Below are 19,968 nucleotides of genomic sequence, written 5' to 3' on the forward strand. Positions count from 1 at the left end.
AAAATATTTCAAACCATGTTTTATCGATGAATACAAATGATTTATAATAATTAAATCCATTAGTATTGCCTATCATGCTCAAATTTCAAACTAGTACACTAACATATAGCATGAATGTTTCTACATAAGCCTAATCGATCATCCAGAATACAGTCTAATAGAACTTATAAAGCATGATCGATCACTAGTTCAGGCGTGATCAATCATATAAAATGCTGCAAAGAATGGTTATAAAACATGATCAATCATCCTTCACAAGTACTCAGCAGTCAATTATATAACATAGACAAGCAAAAGGAATTACTAACACCAAAATGAGTTACATGAGAAGAGAAATAAATAACCACCGCCTCTTGACACAATTTTTTAAGTATAGCCTCAGAAGAGAAAAACCAAAATAACAAATAACAAAAAGAATAACTTGAGCCAATTCTATACCATTTTGACGATCTTCTCTCTAACACGAAATCAGCCTACATACAGCTCTTCGCAATTCAATTCACTATATGGGAACCTCTAAAAATCACTTCAGCCCCTGAGCATCCTTGGGTTAACTAGGATCAGTGGACACTCCAATTTCGTGGAAAGCAGCCATAGAAATGGGAGTGACTGCGAAAGGGAGCAATTCAAATTATTTTTCACTATGACCTCTCAGCATTAACTGAAACCTTCTGCATAATCATGGACTCAGCCATACGAATTGATGCCTGTGAACCTGTTATTGTAACTTTCCTGCCAAAGCACCGGGATAGAGCAAAATTAGAATTTACCCCCCACATGGATCACATCCAATAACCAGCTGCCTTACACTGACTACTCTTATGGTCCTTTTGAAAGGATATATTTTACAAAGTTGATGGAATGGGATAAGTTGCTTGATGACAACATAATAAATTATTTGTTAGAAAATTGGCTCAGGGGTATTTTTGGTCATTTCATCTCACCATCAGATTTTTATTTTTATGTTGTCTTGTTCTGTATGTTGAATTATATATATGGTTTAAGTTTCATGTATATAGGATATGTGGAATAAGAGATACAAGGAATTAAGCCATTAAAGTTCTGTTTGGAACCCCTAGAAAAGAAAATAAGAATTTGACCATTATTATTCCCAAAAATAGTTAGTGAAAATGAGATAATGATCAAATTCTCATTTTCTTTTCTTTTCATTTGTTTTTTTCTTTTCCATGGGGTTCCAAACAAACCCTAAGTATAAGTGAGAGGCATTTTTCTAATTGTCCTGTTCAGCTTAATTAAATAGAGATGGGACCAACTCAGCTCATTCCAAGAGCTTTCACCCATCCTCCTTTCTCCCTTTCGCATTCCCTCTTTATCACTTCCTCAGATTTTACTTTTTTCGTTAATAATTTCTTTGGAAAAACTTAACAATGACAAAGTTTGCAAAAGACAGCTGCAATTTTCAAAACGGTATATATGAAAAAGAGGTTACATTCATTCACTAACAGCCCCTTATTTAATATTCACTAACCTGTCAGATGTACCAGAAATGAAATCCCCTCGATCTGATATCTTTATCCTGGCCCCACTAGCCTGCAAAAAAAAGTAGTTTACTCCATTGATCATATGTAGATAGAATGATCCCAAAATAATAACAACACGTGGCAAGAAAATAATTGCTTCAGGATGGATAAAGTAATTGAATCTAAACAAAAAGGTATTTAAAGAAAAGATTAAAAATGAAAGAATTGGATAAAGTAATTGAATCTAAACAAAAAGTTACTTAAAGAAAAGATGAAAAACGACAGAAAGAAAATCATGCTCAACCTGACTGATCTCCATTATATTCCTTCCACCACGACCCACAACTGCCCCAATATGCTCATCTGCTATACCAATGATGACTGAATTGCTTCTATCTTCATTAGATTCAGCTGGTAACCTTGAGACAACAGGGGACATGAGACCCTACCAAGACATAAAAGTGACAAAAATAATCAGTAAGCAATTCAGAAATGTCAACTTTCAACCAGATGTAAATCAAGGTGTTAAGATTATAGAAAGGAGCACCTCAATTGTTGATTCACTAGCTCAAAAAATACATGGCAACCATAAATTAGTACAAACAAGTAAATAGCCAAAAATTAGGAGGCTTGCAAAGTAGCCCAGAAATTTGGAAAAGAGTTCAGTACCATCAGATGGTTCAAAAGGTGACTGAGGCTAAAAATCTCACACCAACTGAATTTTTATCCAGAGACGAAGTTGAACATTGATTCAGCCTATATGAATATCAATTCAGTCCAAACATCGGTAGTTCATTGAGCTGGTAAAACCCCAACCAGCATCTAAACATCTTTCTTCCTAAATATCCTCAACCTCAATAGTCAGATTTTAATAGCTTAAAAGTCGAGAGCATGCAAACTGATGTTTTAATCGATTACAGCCACTCATTACTTTGATAAGCAAACCCAAATTTCACATCAATAAATCCCCAACCCCAAGATTATTACTTTTCAGCAACTCATTATAGTTAAGTATCACGTCATTCGGTTCAGTTAGGTCCCTTCCTGTGTTACTTCCTTCAATCCAAAGTTCATCAAATCATTTTCTAAAATTATACAAACTAGTTCTTTTTTTAAAGGGAAAAAAAAAAGTCATATGCTTCCCACTAAACAAAGTTCATCAAAATCTTTTTAAAAGGTACACCGAATTTAAAAATGCATTTTTTTGGAATCTTTTTAAAATTTTCTCTGGCCTGGTTAACCTTAATGTTTCTCAAACAGCAGTCCCAATACAGCCAATATGCTCCCTACTAGAGACATGTCTCAGATCTCTAGGCACCTGATATATAGCTGACCAGTATCAGACACTATTACACGAAGAACAGGCTGCATGACACATTACTAATTACAACTTTGAAAAATTCACACAGTGAAGGCAAATTAATATATCAAAAAGGTGATATACCTCTTCAACTAAAGGAGAAATACCAAAAAAAAGCAAGATAATGAATAAAACATATTCAAACACCCATTTTATTCCCACATAAAGATGTACCACATTTGGCATATTTAACAAGTTAAGCATTTTAATAACACATGTGACTGTCAACTAATACATAGACCTAGTTATTGCAGCATTGCATTCTACCATTTTTTATACACATACTACACTGTATAGCCGAGGGAACCATGTGGCTATTGAGCCAAAGACGAAATCCATAATACCATTTGATCCTTAAAGGATTACTTTCTACGTGGAGAAAAGTAAACACAACCAAGTAAAGCAAAAAAACTTGGGAAAAAGGGTATAGAGTACTTCCAAGAAAGTGTTGGGTTCCTTTTTTAATTTAAAAAAAAAGTTGAATTTTATTCAAGGCACTAGTCCAAAGAACAAAATTATAATGAACTATGAATGGAAAGTCCCATTGCAACGTGAGATTGAAGGAAAACTCCTTGCTTACTAAAAAGTCAGCCAAATAGTTGGCTGATCTAAGAACATGATTCCAGGAACAATCTAACAGGGATGATATATCAACAATCCCATGGAAAGTTTGAAGTGATGGATTCCATTATTTTCCCCCCAAAGTTACCAGCTAGTTAGGAGGCCAAGATATAAGTGCAGGATCTTCCAAACCTACAATCAATGTAGATTCTATGTCCATTTCAGTGTGAAATGTAGAGTTCACATACAAGCCAATGAATAATGAAACTTTTGCCAACCAACACAAAGACGGAAAAGGATAATGAGAGCAGTTACAACTCTCTAACTTCTTTCACTACCCTACGTTTAAGAAGCTGCAAAATTGCACTTGATCTTATATAAATCAAACCATTTGACCCCTGGGGAAATTTTCTACTTAATATTTCTCGGCCCAAAACCTTGCCTTTTTAAGGCAGCAAGGACATGATCCTCCTCATAAGCACTTAAAAAATAAAAATAAAATAAATTTTTAATGGCGCTAAGGTTGCCAGCATATGAACTCCAGATCAGAAACTACAATAACCAAAAAGTTAAAAGAAACAGACCTTGTTATTCTGAAACTTTCCTCCTGCCCCATTTGGTCCAAAATTGTATGCTACTGTTCCAAAAGAAGGAAGGGCATAGCCAACGGGCATACCGTGAAAACCGGAAAAGTTAACACCTAAATATTCAAATTAAAGGAAAATTATAATGCATCAACTTTGCTGTCTATCTACTAAATACATAATCAGACAGCATAGGCCTAGCAAAATGCACAAGGAAAAAGTTATGCTGTTTGCTTCTTCTTTTTTAATGTGCCCTGTATTTATCTAATGTATCTAGTATATTAAATGCTTAACTTCTAAGGTTTTTATTTTTTTCGAACAGACAACTATGAATTTTGCACAAACTCTCTTTTTAATGTATGAACAGTAACAATATTTATTTCATTACAGTCGAGTTCCATAAACAAGCATCACCTACTTTGTCACGGTTTCACCAAGGAAAAGATCCGGGGTCGGATCTCACTTATGTTACATTGCATTAAAGACCTCAGTACAAACAAGGATACCAGGAGGTTGCATTGTCAGGTGCTATGAAAGAAAGTTTCTCAGTTCGACTACTTGTACCTTTCTTCAGTAACTTTGATTCTTTTGATTCTTCTACAATTACATATCCTTTAAAAGGGCTAGGCAAAGAACATTTGGTAAAGGAGACGAGCAAAAACCACAAGGTTTGGGTTCTGGGAATTTATTGTCTCAAAGAAGAGAAGCATTAATGATTAAATGGAGTAGCCTTGAATAAAACAATGTTAGATGTGACAGACTAGCCTTCCAACAAGTGTATGGAAAAGATCAAGAGTTTAGGTGAATTTAGAAAAAAGAAGCTCAAATTCTGATATTTACTAAAAATGTCCAAGCCCTGTTCTTAAAAGGAAAAAAATACATAAGAGCTCATTTATTTCAGTCGTGGTTTCTTAATCATGACCAAAATATAATTTCAAAAAAAATCATGACTAGATTTGGAGCTTTGTGAAACTCATAAGAAAGAAGAAATTTGCATCACAGAAGTGTTTCATGAATAGAAATATGTATTGTTCACAAATTATTTTGAACCTTAAGCGTGCACGTTGAATCAAATGAGAAATTTGAGATTGTAAAGGAAAAAAAATCAAGAAAAGTAATCAAAACTCAACAAAACTTTATATTGCCCATATTGTCCCAGAGACAAGCCTCAAAATAATTATATAACAAATTATATATTGCACTCACACTGTCTATGATACCTGATTGTCTCTTTTTTTCATATAACAAATATATGATTGTCCTTTTTAGTCTTTTGTTACTCATTTCTGACTAGTTCTTATATATTCCTCCACTTTTGCCAAAACATCTTATTGCTTAACAGGCTATCCATTCCCCATCTCTTGTTTCATGTTATTTATACTGCCCATATCATCCCCCAATCACTTTTTACATTCTCATTATCAACCTATCTATATAGAGTACGGTGATAAATTACTCTAATTTAGTAGTAAGCGACAGGAACCATCCAATTCCAAACTAAAAGAAAATAATCAATAAGAATGGTTAAGAGAATTGAATATGGTACCTGCATAAGAATAAGGAGCATTCACAGATTGCGAGTAATGAGCATCTTCAGCTAGCTTTGACAAAATCAAATAGAGTGCTCTCATTTGTTCTTCTAAGGAACCAGTAAGAGTCACAAGCCTGTCGTGCAACCCTGAAAAATTGTTCTCTTGTGGAGATATCTTGATGCCAGCTTGAGAATCCTCTTGAAATGACCTGCTCAGCAAAGAGTTCATTTAGCCTTTCATCTTTTAAAACAATTTTTTCTCTCTTACAAATGGAAGGACATTTTGTTAAAAGAAGAAGAATACAATTCGGTTACCAGAATAAAAGTCCTTAAGAACATCGTTTCCATTAAAATGTCACTCAGTGGAAGCCCTAATAACCATCCTGCTCTCTTATAGTGGTCATTTTGAAGTGAAGCAACCTAGTTGACATTACTGAAATACTTTCAAAATGCTTTGGGCATTTCTTTCTGAATGTATAAAATGTTAATTTCCTTAGAAATATCTCACTACATATATATAGCCCAAATTGTTCCATGAGTTTTTTTTTTTTTTCTTTTTTTATTTTGTAAAGGGTTTCATTATGTTGTTCAAAACAGCCCAAAACAATAGCTTAATTATACCATAGTACTTGTCGAGAGGTGCTAATTAAGGCTCAAAGAATTCTTGTAATAGTACCTCATGTTACAGAGTTTTTTTATGTTAAGATTAGCTTAGTCACTTTAACTTATTCTAAGGGGGATTAGTGTGTTTAGACTTCTATTTCTAGGATATACCTTTTGGAATTCTACTACTGGAATATAATTTTCTAATATAAATATTTCCAGAAAACAAAATTATAGCGTTAGCGTGGCCCATAGAATTACTGTAAAAGGTTAAAAGTCACGGTGAATTCAAAAAGGTTATCTGGTTTCAAGGTCATTGTCATAAGAAGATATTATATAAAAATTTTAAAAAAAAGTGAAACAAGATAGAAAAGATAAAAAGGGAAAGACACCATAGTATAACCTTCTTCACATATAGGTGGTGTTTTATGTTTTTAAACATAAAAGTTGCTGAAAAGACGACAGAAAGCTGAAAAAAAAGCAAAAAAAAAAAAAAAAAAGAAGAGAGAAAAAGAAAGAGAAAACTGAAAAGAATGTACAACACTCTTCAAGTCCGTAGAGTTCTCCGTTTTTTTTTTTTTTATTTGGAGAAACTTCAAAAGTTGTTTCAGAGAAGGTGTGGAGATTGAAGAGTTGCTTGCCTTTCTAGAGTTTACTTCCGTTGCTGGAGAACGGAAATAGAATTTCACAAATTGAAGAAACTTTTTACCATTGGAATTCTTGTGAGCATTAACTCGAGACAAACTAATGCTGGAATTTAAAACAAACAGGATTAAAATTTTAGAAGTTGTAATTCGAGACCAATTCCCAACACAATTAACCCCCCAAGTGACAGATATGCTTCTAATCAGGAGTATTTTTGTCTTCTTTTGTAAACAACATAAGCTTTTTGGTATTTAGATAATAGAGTTGGAATATATTCTTTGGAAGAAAGGGCAGACTGGCTGGCGATCAGAATATAAATCTGCAAAAAAAATTCAACCAATGAGTCTGAAATAAGGCTTCGATCCGAGGTAGTCTCACCATTGACACTGAGCTTGGTGATGCGGTTGGGCTCTTCTTCGTGCAAAGGCAACTGCGAGGAAGAATTTAGTATTAGCATCCCCATCGGAGAGCCACTTAAATCTTGCACATTGCTTCCGGCGTATGAAAGCTCGCTATGGGCGAAATACTGCATTTGCCCTTGAAGAGCATACCTCTGGGTGACTTCTGAAGAAGAAAGTCCTCTAGACTCCTCCTCTGAGTTTAGGGCAGCTATATGAGCAAGGGCAATGGCTTTCTCGGCCGAGAAAGAGGCCTTTTTCGCAGAGGCCGGGGACCACAACAACGGCTTCAACAACTTGAGCTTGACTGGGAAGGTCCACCAGCTCGGGCCAGCAACGGTCATTTCCTCCCAGAAGGACTAGATAGAGAGGTCAAAAAGAGGGGTCCACCATCCAAGTATTATTGAATTTAAAACAAGGGGGTGGGGGTGGCCCAACTGCCAAAATGGGTATCCACCATAATCGGCCAATGATCATAAACGACTCGGTTGAGAACTTTGCCAGTGACATTGTTGTAAAGCTGGAGCCAATCGTTGTTGTTGGCTAAGAAACAATCAAGCTTGGAGAGGACGGGGGGTTGTATGTCATTTGACCAAGTGTAAGTCTTCCCAGATAGGGTAATCTCGTCTAGATCCCAACAGCCAATAAAGTCAGCAAAGAGCCTTATGGAGGTTGTGATTCTCCGAGATGGCGGGGATTTCTCATGGCAGAATCGGCTAACGTTGAAGTCGCCCACAAGCATCAGACAAGTCCACAAGATGTCATCCCAAAAAAGGTGGCGCTCATGGTGTTTGGTAGGGCCATAAACACCCACTAGGCACCAAATGTTCCCCGAACCTTTGTTTCTCAACTTGATTCCATGGGAGTATGTGCCACAGCAACGATCAAGCATCTCTATGTTACTGGTATCCCACACCAGTAGGATGCCGCCAACCGATCCCACCGCATCCACCAAAGCCCAGCCGGCCTCCTTGAAGGGCCACAACTCACATATATAGCCAAGGGGAATATAAGTTGCCTTGGTTTCTTGAAGAACAACTACAGTTGCCTTGGTAAAGGCAAAGAGGTCCCGAATGGAGGCACGGCGACGCAAGGATCCAATTCCATGGACATTCCAAGAGAGAATAATCATTGATCATTTTTCTTCTTCTTCGACTTCTCAGATGGGAGGTTATCTCCCGGGAAGCTCCGTGAAGATGGTCCCCATCACCTTGGCAAGTTTCACTATTTGAGCAAGTTTTTAGGTCATATTTATGTTGTTCTAACTAAAGAGCAACCACAAACTTTTGAGCTCTTTCACCCGACTCTAGAAGGATGAAGTCATCCGTCTCTGGATTACAGGGATATCGGGTGGTAGCACTGGGTCCTCCCTAGAGAAGTTGTTAGGGATGGCCTCCATTTCGGCACTGGTAGGTGGTAAGGGGAGGAAGAGAAAGATTTTGTGCGCGACCACGGGGAGCACGCTCACTGGTTCCAGACTCTACGTCGGAGAGGTAGTTTTCGGGGTTGGGATTTCTCGAAGGTGAGGGAGGAGGAGAGTCCATTACCCGGGGGGTAGCTTGAGGGGTGTGAGGGTTGTGGAGGTGATTTATAGGAGGGAACATTCGTGGAGTGTCCCGTTTCCCCGAGGACTAAATGATGGGGAAACTTGGCTTTTTGTTCTCTCTTCTCCAGACTCAGTAGCATTACTATCCACGAGCATACAATTGATAAACTGACATGGAAGCCCAGAATTAATGGCCGATTCACCGTTTCTTCCGTCTTCTCTAATATCAGAAAGCAAGATTACAGCATGCATGAGCACAAAGCCAACCTGACATGGAAACTCTCAGCACCTAGTAAAATCAAATTTTTCGTGTGGACGGCCATCAGGGAACAAATCCTCGCCTCTGACAACCTCCATAAAAGAGGTTTCACCGCCCTTGATCGTACGTGTCCCCTTTGTGGTGTGTGCGACGAGACAGTTCAGCATGTTCTCTTACATTATGGGTTTTCTTGGCAAGTCCGAATGAAAATATTTCAGAAGATTGGACTCCAAATGGGGCTACACCATGATCTTTTTGGCACCTATGAGATGGTTATGGGGATTCGTCTTCCTAGGTTGGGCAAATTAATTCTCTTGGCATGTCTTGCACATGTCCCATGGTGCCTATGGATCAAGCGAAATAATCGGAGAGTCATCTCCAAAGCTAGCAACCTGGACAATACGGCTTCTTATGCAGTGGGCCTTATCTCAAGATGGTTACATACCAGGAAGGAGTTTGCCTCTCTATCAGGTGTTTCCCTTCAGAAAAATTGGAGTTTGATCGCACATATGGCGAGCCCTCTACAGGACTCCGGTTATGGTCACTTGGGATCCTCCCCCATGCGATTGCATCAAACTCAATTTTGACGGTAGTGCTTTACGTTGTCCTGGGCCGCCTGGAGCAAGTGGTGGTTTTAAAGATAGCAGTGAAGACCCTATTATATCTTATGCTGGGCCGGTGGGCATCACTAATTCAAATACTGCTGAAGTGAGTGCTCTTCCATTCGGCCTCCAAATCTTCAAGGACCGTCTCCATGGCAAGCTACTTATTGAAGGAGACTCAAAGACCGTCATCAGCTGGTGTTCTAAAGATAGCTCCCCCCCCCCCCCCCCCCCCTCCCCCTCTGAGCGACATTGGCCTATCACCGATTGTATTGCTGACATTGTGTTATCTATTTATTGTAATTGGAATCTCATTCCTAGATCAGCCAATTCTTTGGATGATAAATTGGCAAAATTCGGAACCTCCCAGCAATCTCTCATTGTTTGGAAAGGCCTTTGTAATCTGCTCGTTTGAGCTTTTGTCTTAATAAAACTCAGCATCATTTAAAAAAAAAAAATTGAATAGCAAGAAGATTCCTAAAGTATTTCCTTGGTATTAAACTTGTAAGAAGCAAAGAGGGAATTACATTGTCGCAAAAGAAGTCTATCATTCACTGAGACATGTTTACTTGGACCAAAGACAATGAAGACTCCTATGGAGTCGAATGCAAATCTCCATGAAGAACAAAGTCTACCAATTAAGGATAAGAGGGTAAAGTGGTTTATGCTACAGTGACTCAACATGACATTTCTTATGATATTGGTGTCACAAGTTAATTCATGGAAACTCAAGATGGATTCATCATAAGGCTATGCAAAGAATATTGAGGTATCTATTAAAGAGTAAAGTTAAAGGGAAAATTCTTAATTTACCCACAAGAGTAGTTCAGTATTTTGTCATTATTATCCTTCACTTATTAAATTAAGAAAGTTTTTTCTTAGTATTTAATTCAGTCCCTAGAAGCGTATTTAGTTTTAACTAGGAAAAGAGAGGAACCATTTGCAATTTTAATCTATCGACATAAATAAATTAAAAGGGAATTAGAATGGTGGTTGATCCCTAACCACCTCTCTCTCCTCTTGTGAGACAACTTCTAACTCACCCTTCTTGTTTCTCAATACTCTTCTCAATCCTACCCAAAGTCAAGAAGTTCGAATCTCAACAGTATCTAAAAAATGCACAAAGAAAAGATTTGTTTTTTAACCACAAAATTATCTGGATACTGTTAAATTTTCATATGTTAACCATATAGTTTCTAAAGTTGATAGCTCTACCAATGGTTATAGCACCTGACCTAGAAAAATAAAAAACAATGGTAGCAAGATTAAGGATAGAAGCTGAATATAAAGCTATGGCTCATATAGCTTGCAAAATAATGTGGGTTACTTTTTTAATTACAGAGCATTGATTTTTGGTTAATAAACCTATGACAATGTTCTATGATAACCAGTCTGCTATTTTATGGTAGTACCCCAATGTTTCATGTGAGGACTAACATACTGAAGTCAATTGTCATTTAATTAATGATGTGGTTATGAATGCCAAGATCACAACTCCTAATATGCATTTTCAAAATCAGCTTGGCGACATTTTTACAAAAGCAATATAAAAGGAAAATTTTCATCTATTTCACGACAAGCTAGGGCTGTTTGATATCTATGACCAGCATTATGCGGAGTGTCAAGAAGTGTTAATTAACCTTGCAGATATTCTTGTAATTTATCCCATGTTTAGAGAATTTATTTTATTAAAGGGTGGTTTAGTCACTTGACTTTAATTTTTTTAAATAGCAAAATTTTCATTAATTAAAAGAGATTACAAAAGGGTCATGCCCCAAGGAGAATTGACTCCCCAACAGTAATAGTCCTAGAAACACCAGACTTAAACCATCAGTTAAATGATTGGCCAATCGAAAAATATGCTTTCAAAAGACTTGAAAATCACGTAACAAATGAAGGAGACATTCTTTTTTTTTATAGGTAACAAATGAAGGAGCGCATTCAGCATTCAGCATATGTACAAGTTGACCATTCAGCATTTGTATATGTACATTGTTGTGCATTTGGTGTGGTGATATGGATAGTTTATTTTTATAAATATCATAATTCTAGCAATGACACAAGTGGAACAAAAGAGACATATAATAGCTCAAAAAAATTTTAAAACCAAAGCCTTGAGACAATTGATATATTTCCTTGACATTGAGGTTAAACGGAAGGGTGAAGGAATCATTTATCTCAAACAAGTATGTGTAAGATCTCCTAGGGAAACCACATTTTAGGATGTAAGCCTGCAAATATTCCCACATAAGTTGGTCTGGATATACATGATGAGCATAGCACCTTTTGTAGCTAATAAGTAGTATTGATGGTCGGTAGAAAGTTTATGTACTTAACTATGACTAAAAAATGACATTGAACTCAATGTTGGAGACTTAAGTCAAATAATGAGAACATGGGGTCATTATGATTTGTAACATATCTTCAATTTCAACAATGTTCTCTCGGAAAATTCAGCTTATCAGTGGCATGAAATTAATGATATTGTGGGTATTTTTAACATTTCAAAAAAATGAATTTGTGGGTATTTTAATGCAAATTATGCTAGGTCTCAAGTGGACAGAAGATCTACTTCAGGTCTTTGAACATGTATTAGAGAAAATTTGGTTATATGAGAGACTGAAAAAACCAAGATTGGTGGTCAGATGTTATATGCAAAACAGAGGGCAAAGGTTGATGTAGATTGTAAGGTGACGTTGAAAAAAATCATGAATAATGAAGTTTGTCTATATTGTAACCACCTACATAAGAATGGAGTATCACAATGAGGTTGAACTATGCAATGATGAGTTCATAATTGATCTAAAGACAAGCTCAAAGATGCTTCTACCAAGATTTGACTCATCAACTTTTTTCCTCATTCTATAACAAGCTGCCCCTGTTACACATGCACGCTCCAGCTTAAAGGGAGTATCAAAAGATGTTAACAAAGGTAGTTTAATCAGTTTACTAATTGGATTATAACTTATTACTGTAATAAGGTACAGTACACCTGTAACGGTTCCTTTTTTACTTTACAACATACACATAAATGAAGTTTTTACATACAGAAGAAGAAACATACCACTAAATCTCCTGCATCTACATAAAGTGTTTAGAAGGAAAGTGGCTGACATGAAACTCAAATTGCTTCTAGGAAAAAGAAAGGCTATTCAAGAGGCTACCTTTATTTAACATGTCATAAACTCCGTTTTATATTGCTATTACAAAAAATAATGAAATTGTCATAGACACGAGAGAGAGAGAGAGAGAGAGAGAGAGAGAGAGAGAGAGAGAGAGAGAGAGAGAGAGAGAGAGAGAGAGGAGGCACTTTACAAACACTAATGCCAGATATACTCATGCATGAGACACAAAAGACTCATATAACAATGAAAAAGAGATTAAGGGAGACAACAATAAGGGGAAAAAAAGATAAAATAAAGGAACCAAACAAAGATAATAGTAGTACAGACTTATATGCTGTAAGAATGCCGGAAGAGGAATGCCAACCTTTTCAGACTATTCCCCCAACCAGAACACAAGAAAACGATCAACATCATATTTCTTAAAACTATGAAAAAAAAAACAAAAATTAAGATAGAGAGAGTTTATACTTTATAGTAGCTCCTCCCTTTCCAATTATACAACCACAAGAGCTATTCAGGACAATGAGCCTCACTTTTGACTTATGGTCAGCATCATCATCCTCAACGTGCACCTACCCAAAGAAGAAAAGGATTTCCTCCCGTAAGGTACATAAATTACCTGTTTTGATGTCTCTACCTCACCTAAATAGAAAGAAAAAATTACCTGACTAAGTAATTTTGAGAGAACAAGTTCTGTTGCCTTGAGTATGTCATCAAAAGCTCCAGATATCATAATTATCCTATCTGAGGTTCCAGGAAAGAATTCATTATTTCGTGACAATTGAATCCGAGCTCCCGACTGTGACTGGATTTCTGTAATGGTTGAGCCACCCTTGCCAATGACAGACCCAGCAGCCGCATTTGATAGGAGGAACCTTACGTATGTGGACATCTCATTTTCATCTGAGAAAAGATAATCATGGAATGAGCAATGCCACAGAAAGAGAGAGAGAGAGAATCAAATACTAAATAGAAAACTTTTTTCATATGAAAAGCACAAGTGAGAAGATGAATTGACAAGCACTTACATATTCTCATCAAACAAAACAAGACAAGTACTCAACACATTAATGCAGCAAATTGTTTAATATGAAGCTGAAAACAGATATTTGGACAAATGATATGCTGGTTTCATGGAGGCAACTGCTCCAAAATCCCCAAAAGCGTAGCCTCCAAATATAAATTTATTTCAAAAAGAGAAAAAAAGACATAAATATTTCAAAACCACCTATAGTGCACCATTCAAAATGGTGACGCATCCTTCCACCCTATCAAAAGGCTAAATCATCTTTCCTTTTGTTTGTTTTTTTTACTTGTCTCTTCTACACACGAAGGCTACACCATCTTTGCAGGAACAAGAATTCCTCAAACGAGTTCGCATTTTGCATCAATTGAAGAGAGTTCAGAACTCCTTTTAGTAAAACTTTCAAGGAGAGGGAAGTTTAAGCTGAGAGGGAATGAAGGCAAGTGGAGAGATTACCAGAGTTCCAGAACAGTTTCTAACAAACCTGGAGCAGAAGGAAGCTCACAGCCATTAATTAGTAAAGAAGACAGTATCGAGTGAAGACTAAATGATTCCCCAGACTATCATTAGCAAGACACACAACTTAAAAAATGGCGAAAAAATTGGTTAAGTTATAGATTTGGCGATTTGGATAAATCGGGAATTCGGATTAAATGTACAGAAACGTACTCTACAGGCAACTCAAACCTAGCACATACCCCCAAGTCATGGTCTACTCCATATCACAATAAACGCATGATTTGATTCACCCCTAAACATCCCTTTAAAGTAGCAAAAGATAGCCAAAATATAAAGATATGGCTCAATATTGTTACTGCTTCTGTACTCCATACTAGATTAAAATAGATGGAAGAAAACTACCAAATTGACCCAGCTGAAACATCATCAGCTCCATAGAAGCAATAATTTACTCTAAAATAGGAAAAATTTCAAAAGTTATAGATGTTCAAGTCACGAAGCAGTTATCTCTACAGACACAAAACCATTTCCGTGACCCAGAACTCGTGTCATCCAGTTAGACAGAGCAAAGAAGTTATGCTATGTAAATACCTTGTTTACAGCCTGAACTATGATCATCTTACCATACTAAATTAGAAATATAAGCACCTTGATTCTCAAGGTGAAATTTATGATGGCTAGTTAGAGAATGATTTGAAGATTGACTTACACTGATAACATTTACAAATGTTATAGCCACATACTCATAATATAGGTTTTGAATTGGCAAAAGAAAGGGCAATCTATTCACATCCTCAGCAATTTCACAAGAGAATGAGCTTCCAAATCCTGTGTTTGTGACAATTCAGCCTGAAAACTAGGTGTTTGAATTTTATCTTCTTGTGTTTCCAAAATTCGTTATAATTTTCCATACACTTTTTAGTGAGATTTTGCTGGATTAGAAGTTAAATTACTTAAATTAATCAACTCTTGAATTTTGTCTAGTAACATAAAACTTTAGATTCCTTAGTCTCATTATTTAGTAAAAACTTCATACCCAACTATTACTCTTATTAAATTAAGCATTTGAGGAACGTAGACAATGTTATTCTCCTTAGAGTGTGACCTTAGCAATTTCAAGAAAAGAGATACTGAATGAATAAGGTCCAACAACCAAATACTGTATGGTAGCATTTAAAATAGCTAAGAGATCAAAAGCTGGTAAAAAGCTGGTAAATGGAGACACCAAACCAAAGAACAACTATAACAATACTTCATGCTCCAAAACAAATTCATTAATGTAGCAGCAGTTTATGTTAAATCACCATCTCCAGCCAACCCAGTAAGAAGAAACCCAAATAATTGAGAATAACGGGCCAGAGATCTCCCCCCCCCCCCCCCCAAACAAAGCACACACACACACATCTCTAAAGGAAGAACAGTTAATGCTCTAGCAGACCAGTCAGCCAATAACAGGGGCCCCACATTTATCTTTCAAACTTTACGATAGAGCTTCAACAGTAAGTTAGCCCTCAGCGGTACTTCCCTTTTCCCCACTATGCCCCTTCTCAAGCAGCTACTATTATATACTTCACAAAAACCACGTTTATATAACACCATAAAAATCTACCTTTAAAAAACAGAACCAAAAAGACAAAGTGGAGAAAGCTAATAAGAAGTGCACAGATTTTTTATGAAACACGAGATAATAACACCAGAGCACATTAACAAACTGAAACTGCCAGGAAGAAACATCCTAGAGAGCGATAGTCGGAAACTTCAGATCTGAAAATTCCGCACACTTGCCTCTAATTAAAGCAAAAATCGAATCGCAAGAACATGGAAAAATGGTAAATGCACCAAAACTCAATCTAGCCTTCGGGTCAGTGAATCAAACGCCCAGCCTCCTCCAGATCCAGGTACAGCAGTAACGACAGCAACGCCGAAAAATGCAGCGGAAAATGGAGACGAGAGAAAGAGCAAGAGCTGACCTGCAGATGGAGACTTGGGCAGAACCGGGGCACGTTTCTGTCCGTTTTCGGGAGAAGACACATAAGACGAGTCCGGCGATTCCATATTAACGACACAAGACGAAGAAGAAGAAGAAAGATAAACTAAATCTCGCTCAGCAAATCATCGGGGTTTCGAATTCAAATTTCCAGATTTTAATTCCCAGAAGCCTTTCCCGTCCTCTGCTCCGGCTTGAGCAGCTCCCCTTTCTCTCCCTCTTCCCACCTTTCGTCCCGGCTAACCGCCTCTCTCAATAATTAAAAACGGGGAAAATGGAAAGAATAACCGAAAATGATTAAAAAAGGGGATATAAAAATCCGAAATCCGAGTGCTGAGTGCCGCCAGCGCATAAATCACAGGGGAGATGGATGAAGATTCAAATTCACGTTGGAGGTTTCATCAAATAGCAAAATGGAGTTTGACTTTGTGATGCCGCGAAGTGGAATAGTCGTGGTCCAACGCCACGACGTGAACGCATCGTCCTTTGAAACTTCCTAGTTTGAACATGGAAGGCGGTCTCTGTCCATCTTCGAGGATGGTGAAGGGTTGGTCGGATTGAGGATTAACACCTCTCTCGGTGAAGGGTTTCCCCGAACCCGATCCGTGGGGATTTATACCTGTGCCCCTCTTTTACTTTAAAATGATAAAATGTTTAATAAACAAATCAGGTATTTAAGGAACAAAAAATTTATTTCAAAACACTTTTTGAGTGGACTTTTATATCATTTTATTTAAAAATAAAGACTAAATATTTTTCCTCCATACGAAAAATAAAAGATTTTAATTGAGGGTATTTAAGGAAGAAAAAATCGGGCTTCGAAATCGAATACTTCTCTCCTATTGAGTTCTCGTGTCTATTGTTGAACACCAGCCTTGTCATCGCCGTCTCTCATCGTTGACTCATCGTCTACCAACCTTCCCTCGCCGTTTCATCATCAGTGTTGCCCTAAGCCCTAAACTCTAAGCTCTAAGCCCTAAGCCCTAAATCCTAAACCCTAAACCATAAACTATATGTTACTTCCATGTTATTCTTTTATGACTTGTGTAATTATGATTTGTTTCTATGTTGTTTGGTATTAAGTTAAATTGAGCACGTATGATTTGTTAAGTTAGGATCTTGTTTGTATTATTTGTTTCTTATTCTTGAGGTGATTGTGTTGTCGATTATAGTTCTATGGCTTAGACGAACCATGGTATTACTAAAAATCAACTATTTGTAAGTGAAGGAAATGTTAGTATAGAGAGAGAAGGTAATTCCGCCACTGGTCTGAAGGCTCTATTAATTCTAATCCAAACACTAATACTCCTAGTCATGCTCCAGAACCTTCAAAAACACAAGGGAGAGGGATAAAAGGAGTTCAATTTTCAGTGGTGCGGAATGAATTTCATAAATTTAAGAATGATGGGTTAGAAATGGCTAGATGCAATCATTTTAAAAGTTAAGTGAAAGCACTTAGAAAAAACGGATCATCTACTTACTTTCAGCATTTGAAGAGGTAGCCAAAAAATAAAAAAATTGGCATTAGGCAACAATTACTATCCTTTACACAACAAACTAGTGAAACTACGAACCTCACAAATCATAAGTTTAATCAAGAGAGGTTTAGAACTAGTATCACTACATGGGTTGTACTAGAGGAACAATCATTGTCTACAGTTGAAAGTCTTCATTTTAGGAATATGATAACGGAGGCAAACCCTTTGTATCAACCTATTTCTTGTACCACTTTGAAAAGGGACATTTTGAAGATGTATGATAGAGAAAAAACAAAGCATTAAATTGAATTGGATAAGCTTTCTGGTAGAGTGTCAACATGATCGACATGACATGTGGACTTCAATGCAAAAGAAAGGGTAGATGGCCATTACAGCACTATATTGATGACACTTGGAAATTACAGAAGCGTATTTTGAGGGATGTCTTAAACTTATATCAATACTTCCTATTTATGTTGTTTTGCATATCTTATTGTATGTTTGCACTAGTCTTGATATAATTTTTTATACTTTTTTATTAGGTTTGCTTATGTTGCATCTCCCCGTACAAAAGATGTGTTGTGTGAAGTTCTATCGAATTCTTTTTTGTATTGGAATGTAAAAAGGAAATTAACTTTTATTACTATAAAAATTGGTCTACTGATGATGCTTGCATGACATTATTTAGGGAGCAACTTTCTCACCTTCTTTTACTTGATGGAGAGTCTTTACATGTCTTAATCATGTACTTCTAGTTTTATTTAATAGTTATTTATTTATTTTAAAATATTAATTAACTTTGTAATTTTATTTTATTTTTGCAAAAACTTGTATTCATGCATTTGTCTTAGCTGATCATGATAAAGATTGATTTGATTTTATGGTACTTATATTTATATTTAAGTTTATATTTAAAATTATAATTATTTATTTTTTAAATGCTGCTTAGTTTTTCTTTTTCCTTTTTCCTTTTTTTTTCTAAGAAGAGGCATTTGAAAATTTATCACGATTCATGATCTTTCAGCTGCTTATGACTTACGAGTATTAGTTTGTCTGTTGAATTGGAAGGACTTATTTTGATGATTGTTCAGAGTCTTGAGACTTGAAATATGTATTTTAAAATTTGTAAACTTCTTGATGTTGTGGATTTTTATGACTTCAATTTGATGTTATAAGATATTTATGCACTTGATAGTCCAATCCAGATAAAATACCAATTTGAAGAGATTTTAATTATTCTAATTTTAATTTTGCCATGATAGTTATTATTTTTGTATTTTAGAATAATTTGTTATAATTTTTACAGTTTTATAGATTTTTTAATTGATCATGAAATGCATTTATTTGAACAAATATTTGTATAGATGGGTTATATGAACCAGTTATTTGTTAATCTCTCCAGGTTAATTATTTTTATGCGTTATAAAAGTTAATTATTTTTAATGGATCGGATCAGGGATGGGGAACGGGGCAAGGACAAGGTTGGCTTCCCAACCCGTTCGAGTTTTTTTACAGGGACAAGGATCAGGTTTTAGGAAACCTGTCCCCGACCCGACCCGACCCGACCGGTGCCTACCCTTAGTTGGAGTTGGGTATTGACTCCACTATTGAGTACAAATTTGGTAAAAAATTTGGGAATGAATAATAGTGAATAGATGGAGGAAAAGAGAACCTCAAACAAGTTGCTCCTTTACTAATGGACGTCTAATTCATAACAAGACCTATCCGTATTATGAGATGTTAGAGCTTTCCAACCATGCCCAAAAGAGAAATTTTTTGTTTCATATCATGTCATGCTATGCTATTAGTAGTGAAGGAGGCTGGAAGGGGTTGAGACATTTCTCATTGAGAAGGATAAGGAAAGAGGCAGTATCGCTGGGCTTTCCTTGGTGAAGGATAAAAAGGAGGAAAAGGACAACCTCTTCTCTCAGTTTTTTCTGCTAGAGGAAGACGGGAGGAGACCACTGAACACCAATTAGCAAACCCTAATGAGGACTTGCTCTTCTATTCTCTTTTAGCCTCAACTCCCAAACAAAGTAAGAATTAAATGATAAAAACCACTTTAGTGTGTATTAAATGATACATATATGCGACAAGCAAGGTATCTATGACGTTTTCTCTCCCCCAGCTTGAGGGAGACTATTAAAAGATACAACTTATGTAGTGGCAATGATGTAAATGATCCTTTATTTTTGTCCCTTTTCCTCCCTTTTTAAGGTAAAGGGTATTGATGTAATTCTTTATATATCAATTAATATAAATACATTTGAGGAGGAGGATTAGGGACGTGACTAAAACCCTAATCCTTCTTTCCCCCCTTCTCAA

At 36.4% G+C, this 19,968-nt stretch overlaps 1 protein-coding gene across 2 annotated transcripts; it reads right to left on the bottom strand.

Annotated features, from left to right (window-relative positions):
• Positions 1 to 336: 336 nt before the first annotated feature.
• LOC137943986 (protein BTR1-like) lies at positions 337 to 16,706 on the bottom strand. Of its 2 annotated transcripts, none has more exons than XM_068789463.1 (8): positions 16,149 to 16,706; positions 13,360 to 13,598; positions 13,164 to 13,267; positions 5,533 to 5,726; positions 3,987 to 4,102; positions 1,786 to 1,926; positions 1,490 to 1,551; positions 337 to 732 (listed from the first exon to the last, which is right to left on the bottom strand). In XM_068789463.1, exons 1-8 carry the CDS (start codon positions 16,231 to 16,233, stop codon positions 642 to 644), a joined length of 1,032 nt encoding a protein of 343 aa, XP_068645564.1. In that variant the 5' UTR covers positions 16,234 to 16,706; the 3' UTR covers positions 337 to 641. The 2 variants fall into 2 exon arrangements, with proteins under 2 accessions (XP_068645564.1, XP_068645565.1); XM_068789464.1 differs by having other exon boundaries at positions 3,987 to 4,039; positions 16,149 to 16,704.
• Between the last annotated feature and the right edge of the window lie 3,262 nt (positions 16,707 to 19,968).

The sequence above is a fragment of the Aristolochia californica genome, unplaced genomic scaffold, assembly GCF_029961685.1.
Source record: "Aristolochia californica isolate CCGP_79_NKW_82.1479 unplaced genomic scaffold, dmAriCali1.0.hap1 SCAF_11, whole genome shotgun sequence".
Classification (NCBI taxonomy): Eukaryota; Viridiplantae; Streptophyta; class Magnoliopsida; order Piperales; family Aristolochiaceae; genus Aristolochia; species Aristolochia californica.

Bases quoted from the DNA above. Each gene is read 5' to 3' on its own strand.
- LOC137943986 (XM_068789463.1), bottom strand. From the start codon at position 16,233: ATGGAATCGCCGGACTCGTCTTATGTGTCTTCTCCCGAAAACGGACAG. The intron at 1,927-3,986 runs GTCTGTTTCTTT...ATGTCTTGGTAG, and splicing joins GAAAGTTTCAGAATAACAAG to GGTCTCATGTCCCCTGTTGT. The intron at 733-1,489 runs GTTAGTGAATAT...GTGCTTTGGCAG, and splicing joins ATTTCTGGTACATCTGACAG to GAAAGTTACAATAACAGGTT.